This window comes from Coregonus lavaretus (genome assembly GCF_964263955.1).
Source record: "Coregonus lavaretus genome assembly, contig: HAP1_SCAFFOLD_453, whole genome shotgun sequence".
Classification (NCBI taxonomy): domain Eukaryota; kingdom Metazoa; phylum Chordata; class Actinopteri; order Salmoniformes; family Salmonidae; genus Coregonus; species Coregonus lavaretus.
Genome location: NW_028160499.1, coordinates 205,936 through 231,996, shown reverse-complemented (window position 1 = coordinate 231,996; position 26,061 = coordinate 205,936). Strand labels below are relative to the sequence as shown.

The window sequence follows — 26,061 nt, the reverse complement described above, 5'->3', positions numbered from 1 at the left end:
CCCTAACCCTTTACCCTATACCCTAACCCTAACCCTATACCCTATACCCTAACCCTATACCCGAACCCTATACCCTAACCCTATACCTAACCCTATACCCTAACCCTTTACCCTATACCCTAACCCTATACCCTAACCCTATACCCTAACCCTATACCCTATACCCTATACCCTAACCCTAACCCTAACCCTATACCCTAAACCTATTCCCTATACCCTAACCCTATACCCTAACCCTATACCCTAACCCTATACCCTAACCATATATCCTATACCCTATACCCTATACCCTATACCCTAACCCTATACCCTATACCCTAACCCTAACCCTATACCCTAAACCTATTCCCTATACCCTAACACTATACCCTAACCCTATACCCTAACCATATATCCTATACCCTATACCCTAACCCTATACCCTAACCCTATACCCAAACCCTATACCCAAACCCTATACCCTAACCCTAACCCTATACCCTATATAATAATAATAATAATAATAATAATAATAATAATAATAATAATATGCCATTTAGCAGACGCTTTTATCCAAAGCGACTTACAGTCGTGCGTGCATACATTTTTTTTTTGTGTATGCCCTATACCCTAACCCTTTTTTTTGTGTATACCCTAACCCTATACCCTAACCCTATACCCTAACCCTATACCCTATACCCTAACCCTATACCTAACCCTATACCCTAACCCTATACCCTATATCCTAACCCTATACCCTAACCCTATACCCTAACCCTATACCCTAACCCTAACCCTATACCCTAACCCTATACCCTAACCCTAACCCTATACCCTATACCCTAACCCTATCCCTATACCCTATACCCTAACCCTAACCCTATACCCTATACCCTAACCCTATACCCTATATAATAATAATAATAATAATATGCCATTTAGCAGACGCTTTTATCCAAAGCGACTTACAGTCGTGCGTGCATACATTTTTTTTTGTGTATGCCCTATACCCTAACCCTTTTTTTTTGTGTATACCCTAACCCTATACGCTAACCCTATACCCTATACCCTAACCCTAACCCTATACCCTATCCCTAACCCTATACCCTAACCCTAATCCTAACCCTATACCCTAACCCTATACCCTAACCCTATACCTAACCCTATACCCTATACCCTAACCCTATACCCTAACCCTATACCCTATCCCTAACCCTATACCCTAACCCTAATCCTATACCCTATACCCTAACCCTATACCTAACCCCTAACCCTATACCCTAACCCCTAACCCTATACCCTAACCCTATACCCTAACCCTATACCTATACCCTAACCCTATACCCTATACCCTATACCCTATACCCTAACCCTATACCCTATACCCTATACCCTATACCCTATACAGGTCCAAGACTGTTGGAGCCTAGTCTGCACTGGGACTGGAATCAATTCATTTAAATCCTTTAAAGATACTTTTAGATAATGACAAAATGTGAACCTGGACACTTCTCCTCACCAGTACAGGACCATGCATTAGTCTTTCTTTTGTTAAGCACAATAGATTGAGAATATACACAGTGTGCAAAACATTAGGAACACCTTCCTAATATTGAGTTGCAACCCCTTTTTGCCCTCAGAACAGCCCCAATTTTTCAGGGCATGGACTCTACAAGGTGTCGAAAGCGTTCCACACTGATGCTGGCCCATGTTGACTCCAATGCTTTCCACAGTGGTGTGAAGTTGGTTTGATGTCCTTTGGGTGGTGGACCGTTCTTGACACACACAGGAAACTGTTGTGTGAAAAACCCAGCAGCATTGCAGTTCTTGACACACTCAAACCGGTGCGCCTGGCACCTACTACCGTACCCTGTTCAAAGGCACTTCAATATTTTGTCTTGCCCATTCACTCTGAATGGCACACATACACAATCCATGTATCAATTGTCTCGAGGTTTAAAAATCCTTCTTTAACTTGTTTCCTCCCCTTCATCTACACTCATTGAAGTGGATTTAACAAATAACATCAATAAGGGATCATAGCTTTCACATGGATTCACCTGGTCAGTCTATGTCATGGAAAGAGAAGGTGTTCCTAATGTTTTGTATACTCAGTGTATACATATTTGCAAGTTGGTAGTAGTATGGAAAGCTAAAACTCTGGAAGTTGAATCTATAGATTGATCTTTGCATAAGTGATTGTCCAATGGGAGACTGCCTGGGGAAAGATCCTTTCCTATTCGTCCAATAGTTTTTCTAGTTCAGAGGCAGAGAGTATCGACATGTTTATCTCTTATATACAATAACAGCATCATCAACACTGTGTCTTTTAATGCCAGGAAACAGAACAGACTTTTACACCGGTCTTCTGAAGATGGTTCAACTGTCATTTACATAGAAATGGGCCCATCAATATGGGGCATACTCATCTTTTAAAAAGTGTAAAGAATTGACCTTGCACTGAAAGTGTTCACGCTTTTTAATGTCTAGTCACAAAATGGGCTAAACATTACAAATATATAATATTTCCCATGAATCAAACCCTTAACACGTCCCTATAGAACTCCATATCAAAATGACGGAAACTAGTGCAATCTGGAGGCAGCCTGGTCTGTGGGACGGGGCAGCCTGGTCTGTGGGACGGGGCAGCCTGGTCTGTGGGACGGGGCAGCCTGGTCTGTGGGACGGGGCAGCCTGGTCTGTGGGACGGGGCAGCCTGGTCTGTGGGACGGGGCAGCCTGGTCTGTGGGACGGGGCAGCCTGGTCTGTGGGACGGGGCAGCCTGGTCTGTGGGACGGGGCAGCCTGGTCTGTGGGACGGGGCAGCCTGGTCTGTGGGACGGGGCAGCCTGGTCTGTGGGACGGGGCAGCCTGGTCTGTGGGACGGGTCAGGCACAGAGTTAAATAGAGAGAACACAGTCGATCAGCTCCAGAGCAATGGCAGATAGATTAAGGCCATTTGAAATGACAGGAAAATAGCAGACAAAACTTGAGGACCAAAACCAAACGTTACTTTCCACCAGTTGAAGTCCGCCTCCCATGCTCCCAGCCCTGTTCAGATAGACTGTCCAGCTCATCCTGTTGGTTTCTATTAGGGGAGAGGGGGGGGGGGGTCTCTTCTTCATAGTCCTGTGTGTCTCCATGGTGCCTCAGCTCCTAGTGTCTGGATCAGAGGGCTGCCTCAGCTCCTAGTGTCTGGATCAGAGGGCTGCCTCAGCTCCTAGTGTCTGGATCAGAGGGCTGCCTCAGCTCCTAGTGTCTGGATCAGAGGGCTGCCTCAGCTCCTAGTGTCTGGATCAGAGGGCTGCCTCAGCTCCTAGTGTCTGGATCAGAGGGCTGCCTCAGCTCCTAGTGTCTGGATCAGAGGGCTGCCTCAGCTCCTAGTGTCTGGATCAGAGGGCTGCCTCAGCTCCTAGTGTCTGGATCAGAGGGCTGCCTCAGCTGTCAGCTCCTAGTGTCTGGATCAGAGGGCTGCCTCAGCTCCTAGTGTCTGGATCAGAGGGCTGCCTCAGCTCCTAGTGTCTGGATCAGAGGGCTGCCTCAGCTCCTAGTGTCTGGATCAGAGGGCTGCCTCAGCTCCTAGTGTCTGGATCAGAGGGCTGCCTCAGCTCCTAGTGTCTGGATCAGAGGGCTGCCTCAGCTCCTAGTGTCTGGATCAGAGGGCTGCCTCAGCTCCTAGTGTCTGGATCAGAGGGCTGCCTCAGCTCCTAGTGTCTGGATCAGAGGGCTGCCTCAGCTGTCAGCTCCTAGTGTCTGGATCAGAGGGCTGCCTCAGCTCCTAGTGTCTGGATCAGAGGGCTGCCTCAGCTGTCAGCTCCTAGTGTCTGGATCAGAGGGCTGCCTCAGCTCCTAGTGTCTGGATCAGAGGGCTGCCTCAGCTCCTAGTGTCTGTATCAGTGGGCTGTAGCAGTCAGGACTGTTTTAGGCGTTTCCTCGGCAGGCCGAAGGGTGGGCACTGTGCCGATGCCAGGGCTCTGAAGGCCTCAGCCACTAAGTGAGGGTGGGACTGGATCATTGACTTCCAGCCTGCCGTCTCCATTATGTCCGTGGCATAACTGCAACACAACCACACAGACAGGAAATTAACACAGAGACATTGAAAACCAATCTAGGTTGAAGGTGTCCTTAACAACATCACACAGAATAAAACTCATTTTTCATTTCATATTCTAAAACAGTTCCATTCCGAAAGTTTTATCCAGGTAGAGTCTATTAATCTAACCCCCCCTCCCCTTCCCTCCCCTCCCCTCCCCCAATGCATCTCTTTGGAAGAGATAAGAGTTTGTTATTAATCTGGTGTCACATTTACATGTATATCAGATAGTTACATACTTGCTATTCCAGTTTTTCCCATCTTTACAGCCCAGCTGTCGGAGGACGCTGCACCTATAGGAGATAACAGAGCAGCGCTGAGAGAAGGTAAACAGCTGGCAGGAGGAATTCATCACTGGGACTTTCTACAGATACTTACCTGTTGATAAAATCTATGGCTTGTGCTTTGAGCTGCTCGGCACTGTGTAAGTCTGCCAGGATGAGGGTATCAGCCACGTTCTCCACAGAGAGGCTGTTGCACAGAGCCTCTTCACACATCACCTTTAAACGCTCCAATGCGTACTGGAGGAGAGACAGAGGTTGGTTAGGGGTCAGAACGGTCTGAATGGAAGAGGAACAGTCTAACAGTGTACTGGGAGAGAAGAGAGCTGTAGGGTTACAGCCCTCCTGTAGCTCAGTTGGTAGAGCATTGCACTTGCAACGCAAGGGTTGTGGGTTCGATTCCCACGGGGGCCAGTATGAAAAATTTATGCACTCACTAATTGGAAGTCGCTCTGGATAAGAGCGTCTGCTAAATGACAAAACATCTAAATTGGATCACTGACAATACAACTTTGTGGTCTTCTGTAGCTCAATTGGTAGAGCATGGCGCTTGTAACGCCAGGGTAGTGGGTTCGATCCCCGGGACCACCCATACGTAAAAATGTATGCGCACAAGACTGTAAGTCGCTTTGGATAAAAGCGTCTGCTAAATGGCATATTATATTATTATTATTATAACAGTCCAATCTACTGAGAGAGAAGGGAACTATAGGGTTACACCATCTCCCCTTAACAGTACAGCGTACTGAGAGAGAAGGGAAGTGTAGGGTTACACCATCTCCCCATAACAGTACAGCGTACTGAGAGAGAAGGGAACTATAGGGTTACACCATCTCCCCTTAACAGTACAGCGTACTGAGAGAGAAGGGAAGTGTAGGGTTACACCATCTCCCCTTAACAGTACTGAGAGAGAAGGGAACTATAGGGTTACACCATCTCCCCTTAACAGTACAGCGTACTGAGAGAGAAGGGAAGTGTAGGGTTACACCATCTCCCCTTAACAGTACAGCGTACTGAGAGAGAAGGGAAGTGTAGGGTTACACCATCTCCCCTTAACAGGACAGCGTACTGAGAGAGAAGGGAACTATAGGGTTACACCATCTCCCCTTAACAGTACAGCATACTGAGAGAGAAGGGAAGTGCTGAATGAGGAAGCGCTGACACAACAACATTTGAAACAGGCAGATTATTTCTTATGACTATGACTTACTTTGTCAGCAGCTGCCAGCAGGTTGTCGGCCATCTTCTCCAGGTTGGGGGCTTTACCTGTGTAGATGAATCCCATCATCTCCTTAAATACGTCTGGGTCCACATCACTGATGTCCACACGGTTCTGAGACAGAACACAGAGGGAGGGCGACAACAGTGTGTTTGAAATCACTGTGTCTACTAGAGGAGTAAACCAGTAGTATCTTTCATATCTGGAACGGTCATTCCGTTAAAATAAAACTACACCTACCTTTTTACTCTCCTCCATCTCATGTTCAAACATGGCGCTAAAGACGGGAGATCTCGCTGTCAATCAAAGACAACAACATCAGTAAGATTCAAGGCAAAAACCACATAACATAATATTAACAACACATGTTCATATTGCAGCTACTGGCAATATCCAATTAGGGTCAGGGGATTAGAACCCAGGTACTGCTGGACGGAGGGTATGGGAGATAGCCAGAGGGAGGGGAGGGCTAGGGTCAGGGGAATAGAACCCAGGTACTGCTGGACGGAGGGTATGGGAGATAGCCAGAGGGAGGGGAGGGCTAGGGTCAGGGGATTAGAACCCAGGTACTGCTGGACGCAGGGTATGGGAGATAGCCAGAGGGAGGGGAGGGCTAGGGTCAGGGGATTAGAACCCAGGTACTGCTGGACGCAGGGTATGGGAGATAGCCAGAGGGAGGGGAGGGCTAGGGTCAGGGGATTAGAACCCAGGTACTGCTGGACGGAGGGTATGGGAGATAGCCAGAGGGAGGGGAGGGCTAGGGTCAGGGGATTAGAACCCAGGTACTGCTGGACGCAGGGTATGGGAGATAGCCAGAGGGAGGGGAGGGCTAGGGTCAGGGGATTAGAACCCAGGTACTGCTGGACGCAGGGTATGGGAGATAGCCAGAGGGAGGGGAGGGCTAGGGTCAGGGGATTAGAACCCAGGTACTGCTGGACGGAGGGTATGGGAGATAGCCAGAGGGAGGGGAGGGCTAGGGTATGGGAGATAGCCAGAGGGAGGGGAGGGCTAGGGTCAGGGGATTAGAACCCAGGTACTGCTGGACGGAGGGTATGGGAGATAGCCAGAGGGAGGGGAGGGCTAGGGTCAGGGGATTAGAACCCAGGTACTGCTGGACGGAGGGTATGGGAGATAGCCAGAGGGAGGGGAGGGCTAGGGTCAGGGGATTAGAACCCAGGTACTGCTGGACGCAGGGTATGGGAGATAGCCAGAGGGAGGGGAGGGCTAGGGTCAGGGGATTAGAACCCAGGTACTGCTGGATGGAGGGTATGGGAGATAGCCAGAGGGAGGGGAGGGCTAGGGTCAGGGGATTAGAACCCAGGTACTGCTGGACGGAGGGTATGGGAGATAGCCAGAGGGAGGGGAGGGCTAGGGTCAGGGGATTAGAACCCAGGTACTGCTGGACGGAGGGTATGGGAGATAGCCAGAGGGAGGGGAGGGCTAGGGTCAGGGGATTAGAACCCAGGTACTGCTGGACGGAGGGTATGGGAGATAGCCAGAGGGAGGGGAGGGCTAGGGTCAGGGGAATAGAACCCAGGTACTGCTGGACGGAGGGTATGGGAGATAGCCAGAGGGAGGGGAGGGCTAGGGTCAGGGGATTAGAACCCAGGTACTGCTTGGCTGAGCGGTATTACCTGCCAGGATGGATTTGTATGCCTTAAACTCCTGCCCTCCCACATAGAGGGAACTAGTAGTGTAGTAGTAGTGGTGTAGTAGTAATGGTGTAGTTGTGGCATAATAATTGTGTATAAGTGGTGTAGTACAGTAGTAGTAGTAATAGTAATAGTGCAGTAGTAGTGATGTAGTAATAGCAGTAGTAGTACTAGTGTAGCAGTTATATTAGTGTAGTAGTAGTAGTGGTAGTATTGTAGTAATGGTGTAGTAGTGGTGTAGTACTGTATTAGTAGTGGTGGTGTAGTACTTCTGGTGTAGTATTAGTGGTGTAGTAGTACTATTAGTAGCAGTGTAGTAGTGGTGTAGAAGTAGTGTAGTAGTAGTATGGTTTTGTATGTAGTTGTGGTGTAGTAGTAGTAGTAGTAGTAGTAGTAGTAGTAGTGGTAGTAGGTGTAGGTGTAGTAGTAGTAGTAGTAGTAGTAGTAGTAGTAGTAGTGGTGTAGTAGTGTTGTGGTGGTGTAGCAGTAGTAGTAGTGGTGTAGTAGTAGTAGTAGTGGTACCTGCCAGGATGGATTTGTGTGCCTTGAACTCCTGCCCCCCCACATAGAGGGAACAGTCAGTGAAGCGAGAACACTCCCACAGGCTCCCCAGGTCGTCTGACAGCTGGCACTCTGGGACCTTCAGCATGTTCATGTTGGACTGGCCAGAGATGTTCACAGAGTCCTGAACCACACTCACCTAGAATATAATATAACATACAATACATTATTTATACATTATCCATACATTTATCTATACATTTACATTATCAATACTAAATCATGTTGGACTGGCCAGAGATGTACACAGAGTCCTGCACCACACTCACCTAAATACATTCATCTATACTAAAACACAAGTACTATGTGGACACAATAATAGATGGTTTGGAGAGAACTTCTAAAACCTTGCAAGCCTTAATACTCAAATCCGTTTGGTTTTCCAAATCCGTTTTGGAATACTGACTGTGCAAACAGCAAGTTACAAGTGACCAAATTGGATTTGTATGTGTTCAGACAGCAGTCATTTGCTGACATGGCTAAGCTAGTTGTCATAGTAATGATGGGTGTGTGTACAGTAATGTAGGCTGATTGGTTGTGGTGCTCGTGCTTCCTATCACTCAGAAGTTATGTAGCAAGCTAAGGTGACAATGCATGCCATGGATGTTTTCCAGTTGCTTTGAATGTTCAATATCATAGTGTAAGAATGCTTTTAAAGCCTCAAAGGATAAGATGATCCAACTTTCAAAACAAGTCCTTTTTGGGTAGCCACAGCGATCAACTCGCTAGCTAGGTATAGCGTTTTAGCTTTCTAGCAAATTTTCCCCCTACATCGCACACCCCCTAACTTCAGACAGTCTCTAGCGGTTGGATGACTAAATCACCTCGAGCTCAACATTTAAATGGACTGGAAAATAACAGTACGTTTTGCGACTAACGACACCCTTCTAGCTAGCTGACCACAGATTTTCAGTGCAATTTATGCAAGTTAAGTTAGGTTTTGAGAGTTTTCAAAAAAGTTACATGTACACATTTTGTGGGACACGCTGCATATTGTAAAATTCGACTGCGCGACAGACAACACATCATTTAATATCCAAATTTGTACGTCTGAAATATAGCTAACGGATTTTCTAATATTGCTAGCTTAGTTGCTAAATGTTGACAGAACTGTTAAGACAGCAAAAAGGAAAGGAATTGTCAGCGTTAGATAATACATATCACGAAAACAGCTGAATGTTGTCAAGCTTTACCGTATCAAAATTGGAGTCCTCTGACGGGGGCGTTTTGCACAATCTGCAAAAATTTATTTGGAACTTTGAACAATGAACTTTTTGACACCTATCACTCACTGTTGGCTATGTTTCATTTTACAAAAGCTACATCTACATTTTAGTAATTTAGCAGACGCTCTTATCCAGAGCAACTTACAGGTAGTGAGTGCATACATTATTTTTTATTTATTTATTTCATACTGGCCCCCCGTGGGAATCGAACCCACAACCCTGGCGTTGCAAATGCCATGCTCTATCAACTGAACTACATCCCTGCCGGCCATTCCCTCTCATACCCTGGACGACGCTGGGCCAATTGTGCGCCGCCCCATGGGTCTCCCGGTCGCGGCCGGCTACGACAGAGCCTGGATTCGAACCAGGATTTCTAGCGGCACAGCTAGCTTTAGACCACTACGCCACTCAGGAGACCATAGAGGCAGTATTTAGTCAAATGTTACAATGTATGCATCAATATTAAACTAAACTGCTGAAGACTGTGATGTTTGAAAATATAACCTTAATGCAAGGATGTTAGTCACTACATATCCATATATTCATATATTAGTCACTATATACATTTGCAGTGTTTGTGTGGGACCTATTAAGTCCCAAAGGGGGAATATATTGGAGATTTCTAGTTAACTACTCTGTCTCACTTCAGGGCAGACAACATAACAAACCAATTATATGAATGATGCATGTTGTAGAATGAAACGCCTATATGCCCTATATGCCTATGGATTAAGAACCAATTAAAGGGTTAAAACAGAGCCATGATGAAATGGCTCTACAGGTATTTTTCCATTACATATATTATAATATGCTTAACAATAGTAGAGACATTTCTTTAGTGTAAATGCTGTGCTTCTGAGAAAGGATGGTTCCCTCTAGCTCCCTGCAGCTGGTCTGGGTGTGTAGTCAAGGACATGGGATGGAGATAAACTTCAGGAACAGATAGTCCAGTATTTTAGCAAAAATGTTTATTTTTAATTCACAATCTGCAGAAACAATGAGAATAGAAAGGTTCAGAACTTTTGTAAAACATCACAGTACAGTTGAAATATATATGGCAAATATAAATCCTATATGGATGGTGTTAAGAGATAGATGGGAGGTATTGAATGGAGTTGAAGGATGGGATTAATAACAACTAACAACAAATAATAACAAGATAACTAATAATGTAAGCATACTGTGTCCATAATAAGTATATAGGTTGTATGTTGGGAGCTTTTGTGAAAGAGCATAGTTAGAAAGATATGGCATATAGAAGCAAACCGGATGGACATCATGAAAATGATCGGAGAGGTTGAGAGTAGAAGAAGTTCAGGAGAAAAAACAAACAAAATATAATTATTGTAAAATTGACTGTGTCCATAAAATGTAGATAGTAAGTATAAGCTGGAAGTAGAGGCCTAAGCATTGTTGTTCACTAATTTACCCCAAGTAGGGAAAGGATGGCGGGGTTGAAAAGTAATAAAGGGGAGTATATATAAAAAAAAACATGGGGGATTGGAAGTGATGCAGACAATTACATTGATGGAAGTTACAATCTATCTGCAATATTAAGCTGATCTACCAACCCCCCCCCCCCCCCCCCAAAAAAAAGAAGATAAATGACATAAAGAATGATAGTAAAAAGCTTTGGAGCACCTTAAATGACATTTTGGGAAAAAATACAAACTCCGCACAATTAATTGAATCAGATGGCTAATTCATCACAAAGCCAACTGATATTGCCAACTACTTTAATAATTTTTCCATTGGCAAGATTAGCAAACTTAGGCATGACATGTCACTACACATCCAAGTATATCTGACCAAATGATGAAAGACAAGCATTGTAATTTTGAATTCCGTAAAGTGAGTGTGGAAGAGGTGAAAAATTGACAATGACAAGCCACTGGGGTGTGACAACTTGGATGGAAAATTGCTGAGGATAATAGCGGATGATATTGCCACTCCTATTTGCCATATCTTCAATCTAAGCCTACTAAAATGTGTGCCCTCAGGCCTGGAGGGAAGCAAAAGTCATTCCGCTACCTAAGAATAGTAAAGCCCCCTTTACTGGCTCAAATAGCCGATCAATCAGCCTGTTACTAACCCTTAGTAAACATTTGGGAAAAAATGGTGTTTGACCAGATACAATGCTTTTTCACAGTAAACAAATTGACAACAAACTTTTAGCATGCTTATAGAAAAGGGCATTCAACAAGCACAGCACTTACACAAATGACTGATGATTGGCTTAGAGAAATTGATGATAAAAAGATTGTGGGGGCTGTTTTGTTAGACTTCAGTGCGACTTTTGACATTATTGATCATAGTCTGCTGCTGGAAAAACGTATGTGTTATGGCTTTACACCCCCTGCTATTATGTGGATAAAGAGTTACCTGTCTAACAGAACACAGAGGGTGTTCTTTAATGGAAGCCTCTCCAACATAATCCAGGTAGAAACAGGAATTCCCCAGGGCAGCTGTCTAGGCCCCGTTTTCAATCTTTACTAATGACATGCCACTGGCTTTGAGTAAAACCAGAGAGTATATGCATGCGGATGACTCAACTCTATACATGTCAGCTACTAAAGCGACTGAAATGACTGCAACACTTAACAAAGCGCTGCAGTTAGTTTCAGAGTGGGTGGCAAGGAATAAGTTAGTCCTAAAATATTTCTAAAACTAAAAGCATTGAATTTGGGACAAATCATCCACTAAACCCTAAACTTCAACTAAATATTGTAACAAATAATGTGGAAATTGAGCAAGTTGAGGTGACTAAACTGCTTGGAGTAACCCTGAATTGTAAACTGTCATGGTCAAAACAAATTGATACAACAGTAGCTAAGATGGGGAGAAGTACAGTTGAAGTTGGAAGTTTACATACACCTTAGCCAAATACATTTAAACTCAGTTTTTCACAGTTCCTGACATTTAATCCTAGTAAAAATTCCCTGTCTTAGGTTAGTTAGGATCACCACTTTATTTTAAGAATGTGAAATGTCAGAATAATAGTAGAGAGAATTATTTATTTGAGCTTTTAGTTCTTTCATCACATTCCCAGTGGGTCAGAAGTTTACATACACTCAATTAGTATTTGATAGCATTGCCTTTCAATTGTTTAACTTGGGTCAAACGTTTCGAGTAGCCTTCCACAAGCTTCCCACAATAAGTTGGGTGAATTTTGGCCCATTCCTCCTGACAGAGCTGGTGTAACTGTGTCAGGTTTGTAGGCCTCCTTGCTCACACACGCCTTTTCAGTTCTGCCCACAAATGTTCTATAGGATTGAGGTCAGGGTTTTATGATGGCCACTCCAATACCTTGACTTTGTTGTCCTTAAGCCATTTTGCCACAACTTTGGAAGTATGCTTGGGGTCATTGTCCATTTGGAAGACCCATTTGCGACCAAGCTTTAACTTCCTGACTGATGTCTTTAGATGTTGCTTCAATATATCCACATAATTTTCCTTCCTCATGATGCCATCTATTTTGTGAAGTGCACCAGTCCCTCCTGCAGCAAAGCACCCCCACAGCATGATGCAGCCACCCCTGTGCGTCACGGTTGGGATCGTGTTCTTCGGCTTGCAAGGGACCCCCTTTTTCCTCCAAACATAACAATGGTCATTATGGCCAAACAGTTCTATTTTTGTTTCATCAAACCAGAGGACATTTCTCAAAAAAGTACGATCTTTGTCCCCATGTGCAGTTGCAAACCGTTGTCTGGCTTTTTTATGGCGGTTTTGGAGCAGTGGCTTCTTCCTTGCCGAGTGGCCTTTCAGGTTATGTTGATATAGGACTTGTTTTACTGTGGATATACAGTGGGGAGAACAAGTATTTGACACACTGCCGATTTTGCAGGTTTTCCTACTTACAAAGCATGTAGAGGTCTGTAATTTTTATCATAGGTACACTTCAACTGTGAGAGACAGAATCTAAAATCCAAAAAAAAAAGAATAAATCCAAAAAATCACATTGTATGATTTTTAAGTAATAATTTGCATTTTATTGCATGACATAAGTATTTGATCACCTACCAACCAGTAAGAATTCCAGCTCTCACAGACCTGTTAGTTTTTCTTTAAGAAGCCCTCCTGTTCTCCACTCATTACCTGTATTAACTGCACCTGTTTGAACTCGTTACCTGTATAAAAGACACCTGTCCACACACTCAATCAAACAGACTCCAACCTCTCCACAATGGCCAAGACCAGAGAGCTGTGTAAGGACATCAGGGATAACATTGTAGACCTGCACAAGGCTGGGATGGGCTACAGGACAATAGGCAAGCAGCTTGGTGAGAAGGTAACAACTGTTGGCGTAATTATTAGAAAATGGAAGAAGTTCAACATGACGGTCAATCACCCTCGGTCTGGGGCTCCATGCAAGATCTCACCACGTGGGGCATCAATGATCATGAGGAAGGTGAGGGATCAGCCCAGAACTACACGGCAGGACCTGGTCAATGACCTGAAGAGAGCTGTGATCACAGTCTCAAAGAAAACCATTAGTAACACACTACGCCGTCATGGATTTAAATCCTGCAGCGCACGCAAGGTCCCCCTGCTCAAGCCAGCGCATGTCCAGGCCCGTCTGAAGTTTGCTAATGACCATCTGGATGATCCAGAGGAGGAATGGGAGAAGGTAATGTGGGTTGATGAGACAAAAATAAAGCTTTTTGGTCTAAACTCCACTCGCCGTGTTTGGAGGAAGAAGAAGGATGAGTACAACCCCAAGAACACCATCCCAACCTTGAAGCATGGAGGTGGAAACATCATTCTTTGGGGATGCTTTTCTGCAAAGGGACGACTGCACCGTATTGAGGGGAGGATGGATGGGGCCATGTATTGCGAGATCTTGGCCAACAACCTCCTTCCCTCAGTAAGAGCATTGAAGATGGGTCGTGGCTGGTTCTTCCAGCATGACAACGACCCGAAACACACAGCCAGGGCAACTAAGGAGTGGCTCCGTAAGAAGCATCTCAAGGTCCTGGAGTGGCCTAGCCAGTCTCCAGACCTGAACCCAATAGAAAATCTTTGGAGGGAGCTGAAAGTCTGTATTGCCCAGCGACAGCCCCGAAACCTGAAGGATCTGGAGAAGGTCTGTATGGAGGAGTGGGCCAAAATCCCTGCTGCAGTGTGCGCAAACCTGGTCAAGACCTACAGGAAACGTATGATCTCTGTAATTGCAAACAAAGGTTTCTGTACCAAATATTAAGTTCTGCTTTTCTGATGCATCTTTTCACTCCCTCCTCTCTACATTTTCTTCCTCTGTTTCTGCTGCTAAAGCCACTTTCTACCACTCTAAATTTCAAGCCTCTGCCTCTAACCCTAGGAAGCTCTTTGCCACCTTCTCCTCCCTGCTGAATCCCCCTCCTCATCCCTCTCTGTGGACGACTTTGTCAACCATTTTGAAAAGAAGGTTGACGACATCCGATCCTCATTTATTAAGTCAAATGACACCGCCCTACTATTTGCTTTGACTTCTTTCTCCCCTCTCTCTCCAGATGAAATCTTGCGACTTGTGACGGCCGGCCGCCCAACAACCTGCCCGCATTACCCTATCCCCTCCTCTCTTCTCCAGACCATTTCCGGAGACCTTCTCCCTTACCTCACCTCGCTCATCAACTCATCCTTGACCGCTGGCCATGTCCCTTCCGTCTTCAAGAGAGCGAGAGTTGCACCCCTCCTCAAAAAACCTACACTCGATCCCTCCGATGTCAACAACTACAGACCAGTATCCCTTCTTTCTTTTCTCTCCAAAACTCTTGAGCCTGCCGTCTCTAGCCAACTCTCCTGCTATCTCTCTCAGAATGACCTTCTTGATCCAAACCAGTCAGGTTTCAAGACTGGTCATTCAACTGAGACTGCTCTTCTCTGCATCACGGAGGCTCTCCACACTGCTAAAGCTAACTCTCTCTCCTCTGCTCTTATCCTTCTAGACCTATCCGCTGCCTTTGATACTGTGAACCATCAGATCCTCCTCTCCACCCTCTCCGAGTTGGGCATCTCAGGCGCGGCTCACTCTTGGATTGCGTCCTACCTGACCGGTCGCTCCTACCAGGTGGCGTGGCGAGAATCTGTCTCCGCACCACGTGCTCTCACCACTAGTGTCCCCCAGGGCTCAGTTCTAGGCCCTCTCCTATTCTCTCTATACACCAAGTCACTTGGCTCTGTCATATCCTCACATGGTCTCTCCTATCATTGCTACGCAGACGACACACAATTAATTTTCTCCTTTCCTCCTTCTGATAACCAGGTGGCGAATCGCATCTCTGCATGTCTGGCAGACATATCAGTGTGGATGTCGGATCAACACCTCAAGCTGAACCTCGGCAAGACAGAGCTGCTCTTCCTCCCGGGGAAGGACTGCCTGCTCCATGATCTCACCATCACGGTTGACAACTCCAATGTGTCCTCCTCCCAGAGTGCAAAGAACCTTGGCGTGACCCTGGACAATACCCTGTCGTTCTCCGCTAACATCAAAGCGGTGACCCGATCCTGCAGGTTCATGCTCTACAACATTCGCAGAGTACGACCCTACCTTACACAGAAAGCGGCACAGGTCCTAATCCAGGCACTTGTCATCTCCCGTCTGGATTACTGCAACTCGCTGTTGGCTGGGCTCCCTGCCTGTGCCATTAAACCCCTTCAACTTATCCAGAACGCTGCAGTCCGTCTGGTGTTCAACCTTTCCAAGTTCACTCATGTCACCCCGCTCCTCTGCACACTCCACTGGCTTCCAGTTGAGGCTCGCATCTACTACAAGACCATGGTGCTTTCCTACAGAGATGTGAGGGGAACGGCACCTCCTTACCTTCAGGCTCTGATCAGACCCTACACCCAAACGAGGGCACTACGTTCATCCACCTCTGGCCTGCTTGCTCCCCTACCTCTACGGAAGCAGTTCCCGCTCAGCCCAGTCAAAGCTATTTGCTGCTCTGGCACCCCAATGGTGGAACAAGCCCCCCCACGACGCCAGGACAGCGGAGTCACTGACCACCTTCCGGAGACACTTGAAACCCTACCTCTTTAAGGAATACCTGGAATAGTATAAAAGTAATCCTTCTTCCCCCACCCCCCATAAAAAAAAAAGTGGATGTTTTCTTTGATACCAACGACAACACAGACACTTCCCCAGCTGTATTGTGGGAAACACTGAAGGCTTATTTGAGAGGCTGTATCATCTCCTTTCAGGCTGCCAGGAGAAGGCAAAGCAGAGAAAAATTTGTAGAATTGGAGGGACAAATTCACTTACTGGATAGGGAGAATGCTAGTCATCCATCTATTGAGAAACAGAAAAAAATAATCTGATTCTCTCAGCTAAAATTGCAAAATCTTTACTCTATTCCAAACAATAGTATTTTGAGTTTGGTGATAAACCGCACAAATTACTTGCCAGACAACTTTGAAAAACTGAGAGTGACCGAATGATTCACAAAGTTAAATCTTTAACTGGGGAATTTCTCTCTTCCCCCAAGGACATCAATGAAAGATTCCGTCAGTTTTACGAGACTCTATATAGATCTGAAGCAGATCCAAACCCCTTAATTATGCAAAACTTTTTGGAGGACTGTAATCTCCCTGCCCTGAACCAGGAAGATTTTAACTTCCTGAATAAGGAAATATCTGTCTGAGAAATTTGAGAAACAATTAAATCTCTAAAGAGTGGCAAGACCCCGGGCCCAGATGGATACCCTGGTGAATTCTATAAAACATTCAGCAACATTCTCTCTCCCTACCTGCTCAAACAGTTTGTTCAGGCCAATGAGGATGGAGCTCTCCCATCTACCTTGGATGAGGCGTTTATTACAGTTATACATAAAAAGGGTAAAGATCCAGAAGTAGGGTCATACAGACCAATATCCCTCCTCAATACAGACCAAAAGATCTTAGCAAAAACTCTGGCTAACAGGCTTAGCACTTTAGTGGGCAAATTGGTCCATTCGGACCAGACCGGCTTTATCCCTAACAGAAACTCATTCTTCAATCTCAGGCGCCTCTTCAACATTATGTATTCTCAGAGGTTACCTAACGTGGACCATGCCGTTATATCTCATTGACGCCGAAAAGGCCTTTGACCAAGTTGAGTGGTCCTATCTATTTAAGGTCCTACAGAAATGTAATATTGGAGATGGGTTCATAAAATGGATCCAGCTTCTATATAGGAACCCCTGTGCGAGAATACTCACTAACTAATCATTGTCGCCCCGATTTAACCTTTATAGAGGGACAGGGCAGGGTTGTGCGCTGTCGCCTCTGCTTTTTGCTATAGCCATTGAACCTCTCGCTCAAGCGATCAGATCTCACGCAACAAACTCTATACGCAGATGACATTCTCCTCTATGTAATGGAACCCCAATCTAGTATTCCAGCTATTCTTGCTGTGATGAACCTGTTTGGTTCCTTGTCGGATACAGAATAAATGGGAACAAGAGTGAATTAATGCCCATACGGTTGCAAAACCCCTCTTGGTTAGAACTTCTTCCATTTGAGTTATCTTCAGATAAATTTACCTATCTAGGAATTGTAGTTACCAAACAATACTCCTCTCTATTTAAAGAAAAATGTCCCCTCTCTGATGCAAAAACTCAAGGCAAACACAATTTTGGAGAACTCTCCCAATTTCCCTGCTCGGAAGAATTAATACCATTAAAATGGTCTTCCTCCCACAACTGCTTTACCTATTCCAGAACATCCCGGAACTCATACCTAAGTCCTTTCATAAACAACTGGACTCACCTACATCTTCTGCACAGATTCTGTCAAACCTGGGCCCTGACAGTAAATCTCAGTAAGACAAAAATAATGGTGTTCCAAAAAAGGTCCAGTTGCCAGGACCACAAACACAAATTCCATCTAGACACTGTTGCCCTAGAGCATACAAAAAACTATACATACCTCGGCCTAAACATCAGCACCACAGGTAACTTCCACAAAGCTGTGAACGATCTGAGAGACAAGGCAAGAAGGGCCTTCTATGCCATCAAAAGGAACATAACATTTGACATACCAATTAGGATCTGGCAAAAAATACTTGAATCAGTTATAGAACCCATTGCCCTTCATGGTTGTGAGGTCTGGGGTCCGCTCACCAAACAAGAATTCACAAAAATGGGACAAACACTAAATGCATGACCATATTAGAGACACATATTTCCCTCAGATTACACAGACCCACAAAGAATTTGAAAACAAACCCATTTTGATAAACTCCCATATCTATTGGGTGAAATACCACAGTGTGCAATCACAGCAGCAAGATTTGTGACCTGTTGCCACAAGAAAAGGGCAACCAGTGAAGAACAAACACCATTTTAAATACAACCCATATTTATGATTATTTATTTTCCCATTTGTACCTTAACTATCTGCACATAATATGACATTTGAAATGTCTTTATTCTTTTGGAACTTCTGAGTGTAATGTTTACTGTTAATATTTATTGTTTATTTCACTTTTGGTTATTATCTACTTCACTTGCTTTGGCAATGTTAACATGCGTTTCCCATGTCAATAAAGCCCTTCAATTGAACATTGAATTGAGAGAGAGAGAGAGAGAGAGGTGTGGATACTCTGTTGACTACCCTAGAGAGAAAGAGGTGTGGATACTCTGTTGACTACCCTAGAGAGAAAGAGGTGTGGATACTCTGTTGACTACCCTAGAGAGAAAGAGGTGTGGATACTCTGTTGACTACCCTAGAGAGAAAGAGGTGTGGATACTCTGTTGACTACCCTAGAGAGAAAGAGGTGTGGATACTCTGTTGACTACCCTAGAGAGAAAGAGGTGTGGATACTCTGTTGACTACCCTAGAGAGAAAGAGGTGTGGATACTCTGTTGACTACCCTAGAGAGAAAGAGGTGTGGATACTCTGTTGACTACCCTAGAGAGAAAGAGGTGTGGATACTCTGTTGACTACCCTAGAGAGAAAGAGGTGTGGATACTCTGTAGGCTGGACATCAGAGGGTTGGAGTTAAGATCAGAATGAATGGTGATTTGCCGCTGTGGGTGAAAATCCAGCACTTAAAGAGGAAATGAGGAATATATGTATAATTATTTAACTACTGCAGATGTGAGAGAAATAGCTGTAAGGGTTAGAAGTATTGTTGTCTGCTAGTTTACTCTAATTAGGGATGGTATGGGGGAAAACAATAAGGGGGATTATAAATGATACAAACAATTACATTGATAGAACCTACAATCTATCTGCAATATTAAAGCTGATCTACCCCATATAGTGATACTGAGTCCATGTAGACTGTGTCAAAGAGCATCTTAAATAATTTCACAGCCCATCTTCCGAAAACATCTGAAACCCTACCTCTTCAAAGAGTATGTTAAATAATTCCACAGCACCCCCTTGCACCAGCTCCTCACCCCGACCCCCCCCCCACACAAAAAAAGCCTTTTGTGAACTAACACTCGTACTTCACCTTTCCCCCCCCCACTAGCTCCTCACCCCGACCCCCTCCCCCCCCCACTACCTCTGACTCTGCTGATAGCTACTTTATTGAGGAAAAATGTACTTACTATGACTGAGATATGTGGTTGTCCCACCTAGCTATCTTCAGATGAATGCACTAACTGTAAGTCGCTCTGTATAAGAGTGTCTTACCTCACAGAACAGGGTTAGCTTGTCGTCAGGTAAAAGCCCGTTGGCTTCATCAAGCAGGAAATCTCTTCTAATAAACTTTTTGAAGCCCCAGTCCTTCCCCTGGACAAACCGATAGGCTCTTTGGCTTTCTGCAGGGAGGAGGCAGAATCCAAAACACACTTAGTTTGTGTCTATGAGGCTCTAACTAGGAGAATACAAGTAACTAGTATGTTTGTTGAATGATGATTTCCATAAAGTCAGTTGTGTTTGTTACTAACCCATAGCTTTAGTCTCTTCTCTTTTAGTGTTCAATAAGGAAAACTTGAACTTCGCTCTGACTTCACTTTTTGGACAACTAACAAGAAGTAAATACAACGACAGATAATCTTTGCTTTCATCATCCAGTCCTTTTGGGTTGACTCTCAGACACCTGGGCAGGAAACAGAGAAACACAACAGAATATTAGTTCTGGTACAGCCAGATCCAGTCCTTTTGGGTTGACTCTCAGACACCTGGGCAGGAAACAGAGGTGGAACACAACAGAATATTAGTTCTGGTACAGCCAGATCCAGTCCTTTTGGGTTGACTCTCAGACACCTGGGCAGGAAACAGAGGTGGAACACAACATAATATTAGTTCTGGTACAGCCAGATCCAGTCCTTTTGGGTTGACTCTCAGACACCTGGGCAGGAAACAGAGGTGGAACACAACAGAATATTAGTTCTGGTACAGCCAGATCCAGTCCTTTTGGGTTGACTCTCAGACACCTGGGCAGGAAACAGAGGAGGAACACAACAGAATATTAGTTTAGCAGAGGCTGTATTACCCGTCATTATTCACAACAAAAAAAAAGCTGTTGAGATCAAGATAATACTCTTTGTCCTGACTAGAAGCATTTTATAAGTATATGTATAATGAATTGATGACAGTATTTTTTTTATATATGTATATATATATATATATATATATATATTTTTTTTTTTGTATTAATACAGCAAATGTTGTGACTAATGAAGTTTACCATTTCATCTTGTCATTGGGTCCAGAGGAGAAGGTGGAACTCTTTAAAACCTCCCCCATCTCCTCTCTACAGAAACTGAAGTTGTTGATGGTCCACATGTAGGAGAACTTCACTACTTTTACCTGAAACGAAAAGGCAACAATCACAACTGTTCTATCCATTTCAAAAGACAGCCTGTGCTGTTGACAAGCAAGCTGTCTTTTTTAGTTTGGATCCTGTGACGCTTGACATCAGTTGCTGGGACTGCTAGTCTCTGTCCAGTGATCCTGCCAACCAAGGCCGGGTCTGAGGAGCTATTTGGCGTAGCCGCTAGCCTAGCTGCCATCTTGCTGCGTAACAAGCTAGCAGGGTTTCTTGAGGGCTTGAACGCAGCCCGCAACACGGTTAGCCATTGCCAGATTGTCCCGTGTTTGTGGCTGTCTAGATCCCTGCTGTTTGTTGTTTCCCATCTTCCCTGTGACCTGCCCTGTCTGGAAGTGAAGGAGTAACAGCGTAACCTACGTTGCTAGCATGACAAAGACCAAAGCCGGCGGGAGTACCGTTGAGGACAATGGTGTCTATCACACGTGAAGGATATTTTAAACAAACAAAAATAGTTCTACAAGGTGTTGTTACAACAACAAGAAAATATCTTCAAGTGTTTTGTCCAAATAATGGTGGTGTCAACTAATAAAAGAATGGACGACCTGACCAGAGAGGTCCAGGACCTGAAGAACAGTTTGACCAGAGAGGTCCAGGACCTGAAGAACAGTTTGACCAGAGAGGTCCAGGACCTGAAGAACAGTTTGACCAGAGAGGTCCAGGACCTGAAGAACAGTTTGACCAGAGAGGTCCAGGACCTGAAGAACAGTTTGACCAGAGAGGTCCAGGACCTGAAGAACAGTTTGACCAGAGAGGTCCAGGACCTGAAGAACAGTTTGACCAGAGAGGTCCAGGACCTGAAGAACAGTTTGACCAGAGAGGTCCAGGACCTGAAGAACAGTTTGACCAGAGAGGTCCAGGACCTGAAGAACAGTTTGACCAGAGAGGTCCAGGACCTGAAGAACAGTTTGACCAGAGAGGTCCAGGACCTGAAGAACAGTTTGACCAGAGAGGTCCAGGACCTGAAGAACAGTTTGACCAGAGAGGTCCAGGACCTGAAGAACAGTTTGACCAGAGAGGTCCAGGACCTGATGAACAGTTTGACCAGAGAGGTCCAGGACCTGAAGAACAGTTTGACCAGAGAGGTCCAGGACCTGAAGAACAGTTTGCAGTTCTTCCAGGGTCAGCTCGATGAGTGGAAACAGGAGAACAGCAAGATGACAGCAATCTGTAAGTTATTGAGAGAGGACATCAGTTCTGTGTGTGAATCCATGATAACAATGAAGGATAAATCAGACAAGGGGGACAATCAAGACGGAACAACGTTGTGGATGGAATTGCAGAATCTCCACGAGACCTGGACGGAGTCTGAGGACAAAGTGAGGGAAATGATCTCTGAGAAACAGAAGATTGAGGTGGAGCCCACAGGACTGGAAAACCCACCACCGGTGACAGGCCCAGGCCGATAGTGGTCAAGTTCCTGAGGTTCAAGGATAAGGTAGCTGTTCTGGAAAGAGCCAAGAACTTGAGAGGAACAACAACTGTTGGCGCAATTATTAGAAAATTGAAGAAGTTCAAGATGACGGTCAATCACCCTCGGTCTGGGGCTCCATGCAAGATCTCACCTCGTGGGGCATCAATGATCATGAGGAAGGTGAGGGATCAGCCCAGAACTACACGGCATGACCTGGTCAATGACCTGAAGAGAGCTGGGACCACAGTCTCAAAGAAAACCATTAGTAACACACTACGCCGTCATGAATTAAAATCCTGCAGCGCACGCAAGGTCCCCCTGCTCAAGCCAGCGCATGTCCAGGCCCGTCTGAAGTTTGCCAATGACCATCTGGATGATCCAGAGGAGGAATGGGAGAAGGTCATGTGGTCTGATGAGACAAAAATAGAGCTTTTTGGTCTAAACTCCACTCGCCGTGTTTGGAGGAAGAAGGATGAGTACAACCCCAAGAACTCCATCCCAACCGTGAAGCATGGAGGTGGAAACATCATTCTTTGGGGATGCTTTTCTGCAAAGGGGACAGGACGACTGCACCGTATTGAGGGGAGGATGGATGGGGCCGTGTATCGCGAGATCTTGGCCAACAACCTCCTTCCCTCAGTAAGAGCATTGAAGATGGGTCGTGGCTGGGTCTTCCAGCATGACAACGAACTGAAACACACAGCCAGGGCAACTAAGGAGTGGCTCCGTAAAAAGCATCTCAAGGTCCTGGATTGGCCTAGCCAGTCTCCAGACCTGAACCCAATAGAAAATCTTTGGAGGGAGCTGATAGTCCGTATTGCCCAGCGACAGCCCCGAAACCTGAAGGATCTGGAGAAGGTCTGTATGGAGGAGTGGGCCAAAATCCCTGCTGCAGTGTGTGCAAACCTGGTCAAGACCTACAGGAAACATATGATCTCTGTAATTGCAAACAAAGGTTTCTGTACCAAATATTAAGTTCTGCTTTTCTGATGTATCAAATACTTATGTCATGCATTAAAATGCAAATTAATTACTTAAAAATCATACAATGTGATTTTCTGGATTTTTGTAAGAATGCTGTTCATTGACTATAGCTCAGCATTCAACACCATAGTACCCTCCAAGCTCATCATTAAGCTCGAGGCCCTGGGTCTGAACCCCGCCCTGTGCAACTGGGTCCTGGACTTCCTGACGGGCCGCCCCCAGGTGGTCAAGGTAGGAATCAAACATCTCCACTTCGCTGATCCTCATCACTGGGTCCCGACAAGGGTGCGTGCTCAGCCCCCTCCTGTACTCCCTGTTCACCCATGACTGCGTGACCAAGCACGCCTCCAACTCAATCATCAAGTTCGCAGACGACACAACAGTAGTAGGCTTGATTACAAACAATGACGAGACCGCCTACAGGGAGGAAGTGAGGGCTCTAGGAGTGTGGTGCCAGGAAAATAACCTCTCCCTCAATGTCAACAAAACGAAGGAGCTGATCGTGGACTTCAGGAAACAGCAGAGGGTGCACCCACCTATCCACATCGACGGGACCGCAGTGGAGAAGGTGGAAAGATTTAAGTTCCTTGGTGTACACATCACTGACAAACTGAAATGGTCCAGCCACGCAGACAGTGTGGTGAAGAAGGCGCAACAGAGCCTCTTCAACCTCAGGAGGCTGAAGAAATTTGGCTTGGCACCTAAAACCCTCACAAACTTTTACCGATGCACAATTGAGAGCATCCTATCGGGCTGTATCACCGCCTGGTACGGCAACTGCACCGCCCGCAACCGCAGGGCTCTCCAGAGGGTGGAGCGGTCTGCCGAACGCATTACCGGAGGAAAACTACTCGCCCTCCAAGACACCAACAGCACCCGATGTCACAGGAAGGCCAAAAAGATAATCAAGGACTTCAACCACCCGAGCCACTACCTGTTCACCCCGCTATCATCCAGAAGGTGAGGTCAGTACAGGTGCATCAAAGTTGGGACCGAGAGACTGAAAAACAGCTTCTATCTCAAGGCCATCAGACTGTTAAATAGCCATCACTAGCACATTAGAGGCTGCTGCTGCCTATTGAAATCACTGGCCACTTTAAGAAATGGAACACTAGTCACTTTAAAAATGTTTACATATCTTGCACTACTCATCTCATATGTATATACTGTATTCTATTCTATAATATTCTACTGTATTTTAGTCCATGCCGCTTTGTCATTGCTTGTCCATATGTATATATTCTTAAATTCCATTCCTTACTAGATTTGTGTGTATTGGGTAGATATTGTGAAATTGTTAGATGTTACTTGTTAGATATTACTGCACTCTCGGAGCTAGAAGCACAAGCATTTCGCTACACCCGCAATAACATCTGCTAAACACATATGTGACAAATAAAATGTGATTTGATTTGAACAACGACGGGGACGAAGCCCAAAACAAACACGTAAACCCAAACAAAAGAGCGAGGTGTAAACCTCTAAACACACGGGAGGAGACCCGTAATAACAAGAGCACAATACACGGTACTCACAAGACCAACGGACATGGGACAATAATCGACAAAGACAATGGGGAACATTGAAATATACACATACTAAATCAGGGGGAACGGGTACCAGGATTGCGTAATGAGACAAGACAGTCTGGGGTTGGTGGTAATGAACCAGATTAGTGATGCCTAGAAGGCCGGTGACGTAGACCTCCGGAGCTGGTGAACGGAATGAGCAGCAGTACCGGGGGGATCCGTGACAGTACACCCCTCCCCAGCGAGACGACACTCGGGGATGAACACAGGAATGCGCCGCGGGTCGGTGAGGGCGCCAACGGTGAAAATCCCTGGTCAGCGAAGCATCCAAGATGTCCACCACAGGAACCCAGCACCGCTCCTCTGGGCCAGTCGATGAGGTACTGGAGACGCCACGCCCGATGCCTTGAATCCAGGACTTCATGGACCGAGTACGCCGGACCTCCCGCAATGTCCAGAGGAGGAGGCGGGGCGTCACTGGTCCAGCCTCAGCGAGGGGACCAGGCACCACTGGCCTGAGGAGAGACACATGAAAAGTCGGGTTAATGCGGTAATCAGCAGGGAGTTGCAAACGGTACGTTACCTCATTAACCCTCCTCAGAACTTTAAACAGCCCCACAAACCGCGGGCTCAGCTTCCGGCAGGGCAGGCAGAGGGGCAGGTTCTGGGTGGAGAGCCAGACCCGGTCGCCTGGAGAGACCCCAACACGCACTGGAAAGGAGTGAGGTTAGTGGAGGAGTGGCGGAGGGAATTCTGCGCGTCCTCAGCCCAAGGCAGAACATCCGCCCACTCCCCCATCCGGTCCTGACAGTAACACCTCAGGACCCTGCCCACTTCCTGATTGACCCTCTCCACCTGCCCATTAGCTTGAGGACGGTACCCGGAGGTGAGACTGACTGTGACCCCCAGGCGTTCCATGAATGCTTTCCATACGCGTGTGTTGAACTGAGGACCACGGTCTGACACAATGTCCCCCGGGATCCCGTAGTACCGGAAGACATGCGTAAAAAGAGCGTCCGCGGTTTGCATGGCCGACGGGAGCCCAGGCAGTGGAAGGAGGCGACAAGCTTTGGAAAACCGGTCCACCACGACAAGAACGGTGGTGTTCCCCTGTGAGGGGGGAAGGTCAGTGACAAAGTCCACCGAGAGGTGAGACCAGGGTCGTTGTGGAACCGGCAGGGGAAGGAGCTTTCCATTAGGGAGGTGTCTTAGACTGGGCACAGATGGAGCAGGAAGAGACGTAAACCCGGACGTCCCTAGCCAAGGTGGGCCACCAGTACTTCTCAGTCAGGCAGGCGATGGTACGGCCTATCCCAGGATGACCCGACCCAGGAGCCGTGTGCGCCCAGGAAAGGAGGCGGTCACGCACACCCGTGGGCAAGGA

At 46.0% G+C, this 26,061-nt stretch overlaps 1 protein-coding gene across 4 annotated transcripts in view; it reads right to left on the bottom strand.

The window, feature by feature from the left end:
• Positions 1 to 2,440: 2,440 nt before the first annotated feature.
• Positions 2,441 to 26,061, bottom strand: part of LOC311121738 (speckle-type POZ protein-like A) — a 37,560-nt gene continuing 13,939 nt past the window's right edge. For 2 of the 4 annotated variants that reach the window (XR_014612342.1, XR_014612343.1), the window contains 10 exons: positions 20,610 to 20,731; positions 19,867 to 20,018; positions 19,610 to 19,737; positions 7,746 to 7,923; positions 5,812 to 5,867; positions 5,563 to 5,685; positions 4,450 to 4,592; positions 4,311 to 4,364; positions 3,710 to 4,033; positions 2,441 to 3,318 (listed from right to left, as the gene is read on the bottom strand). Coding sequence is in view for 2 of the 4 variants with exons in the window: in XM_084196195.1 (XP_084052321.1) it covers positions 3,889 to 4,033; positions 4,311 to 4,364; positions 4,450 to 4,592; positions 5,563 to 5,685; positions 5,812 to 5,867; positions 7,746 to 7,923; positions 19,610 to 19,737; positions 19,867 to 20,018; positions 20,610 to 20,731 (1,101 nt within the window). In the remaining 2 variants the exon portion in view is untranslated. Of the gene's footprint in view, positions 4,034 to 4,310; positions 4,365 to 4,449; positions 4,593 to 5,562; positions 5,686 to 5,811; positions 5,868 to 7,745; positions 7,924 to 19,609; positions 19,738 to 19,866; positions 20,019 to 20,609; positions 20,732 to 26,061 lie in introns of all 4 variants that reach the window. The other 2 variants (XM_084196195.1, XM_084196196.1) reach the window with 1 other exon arrangement.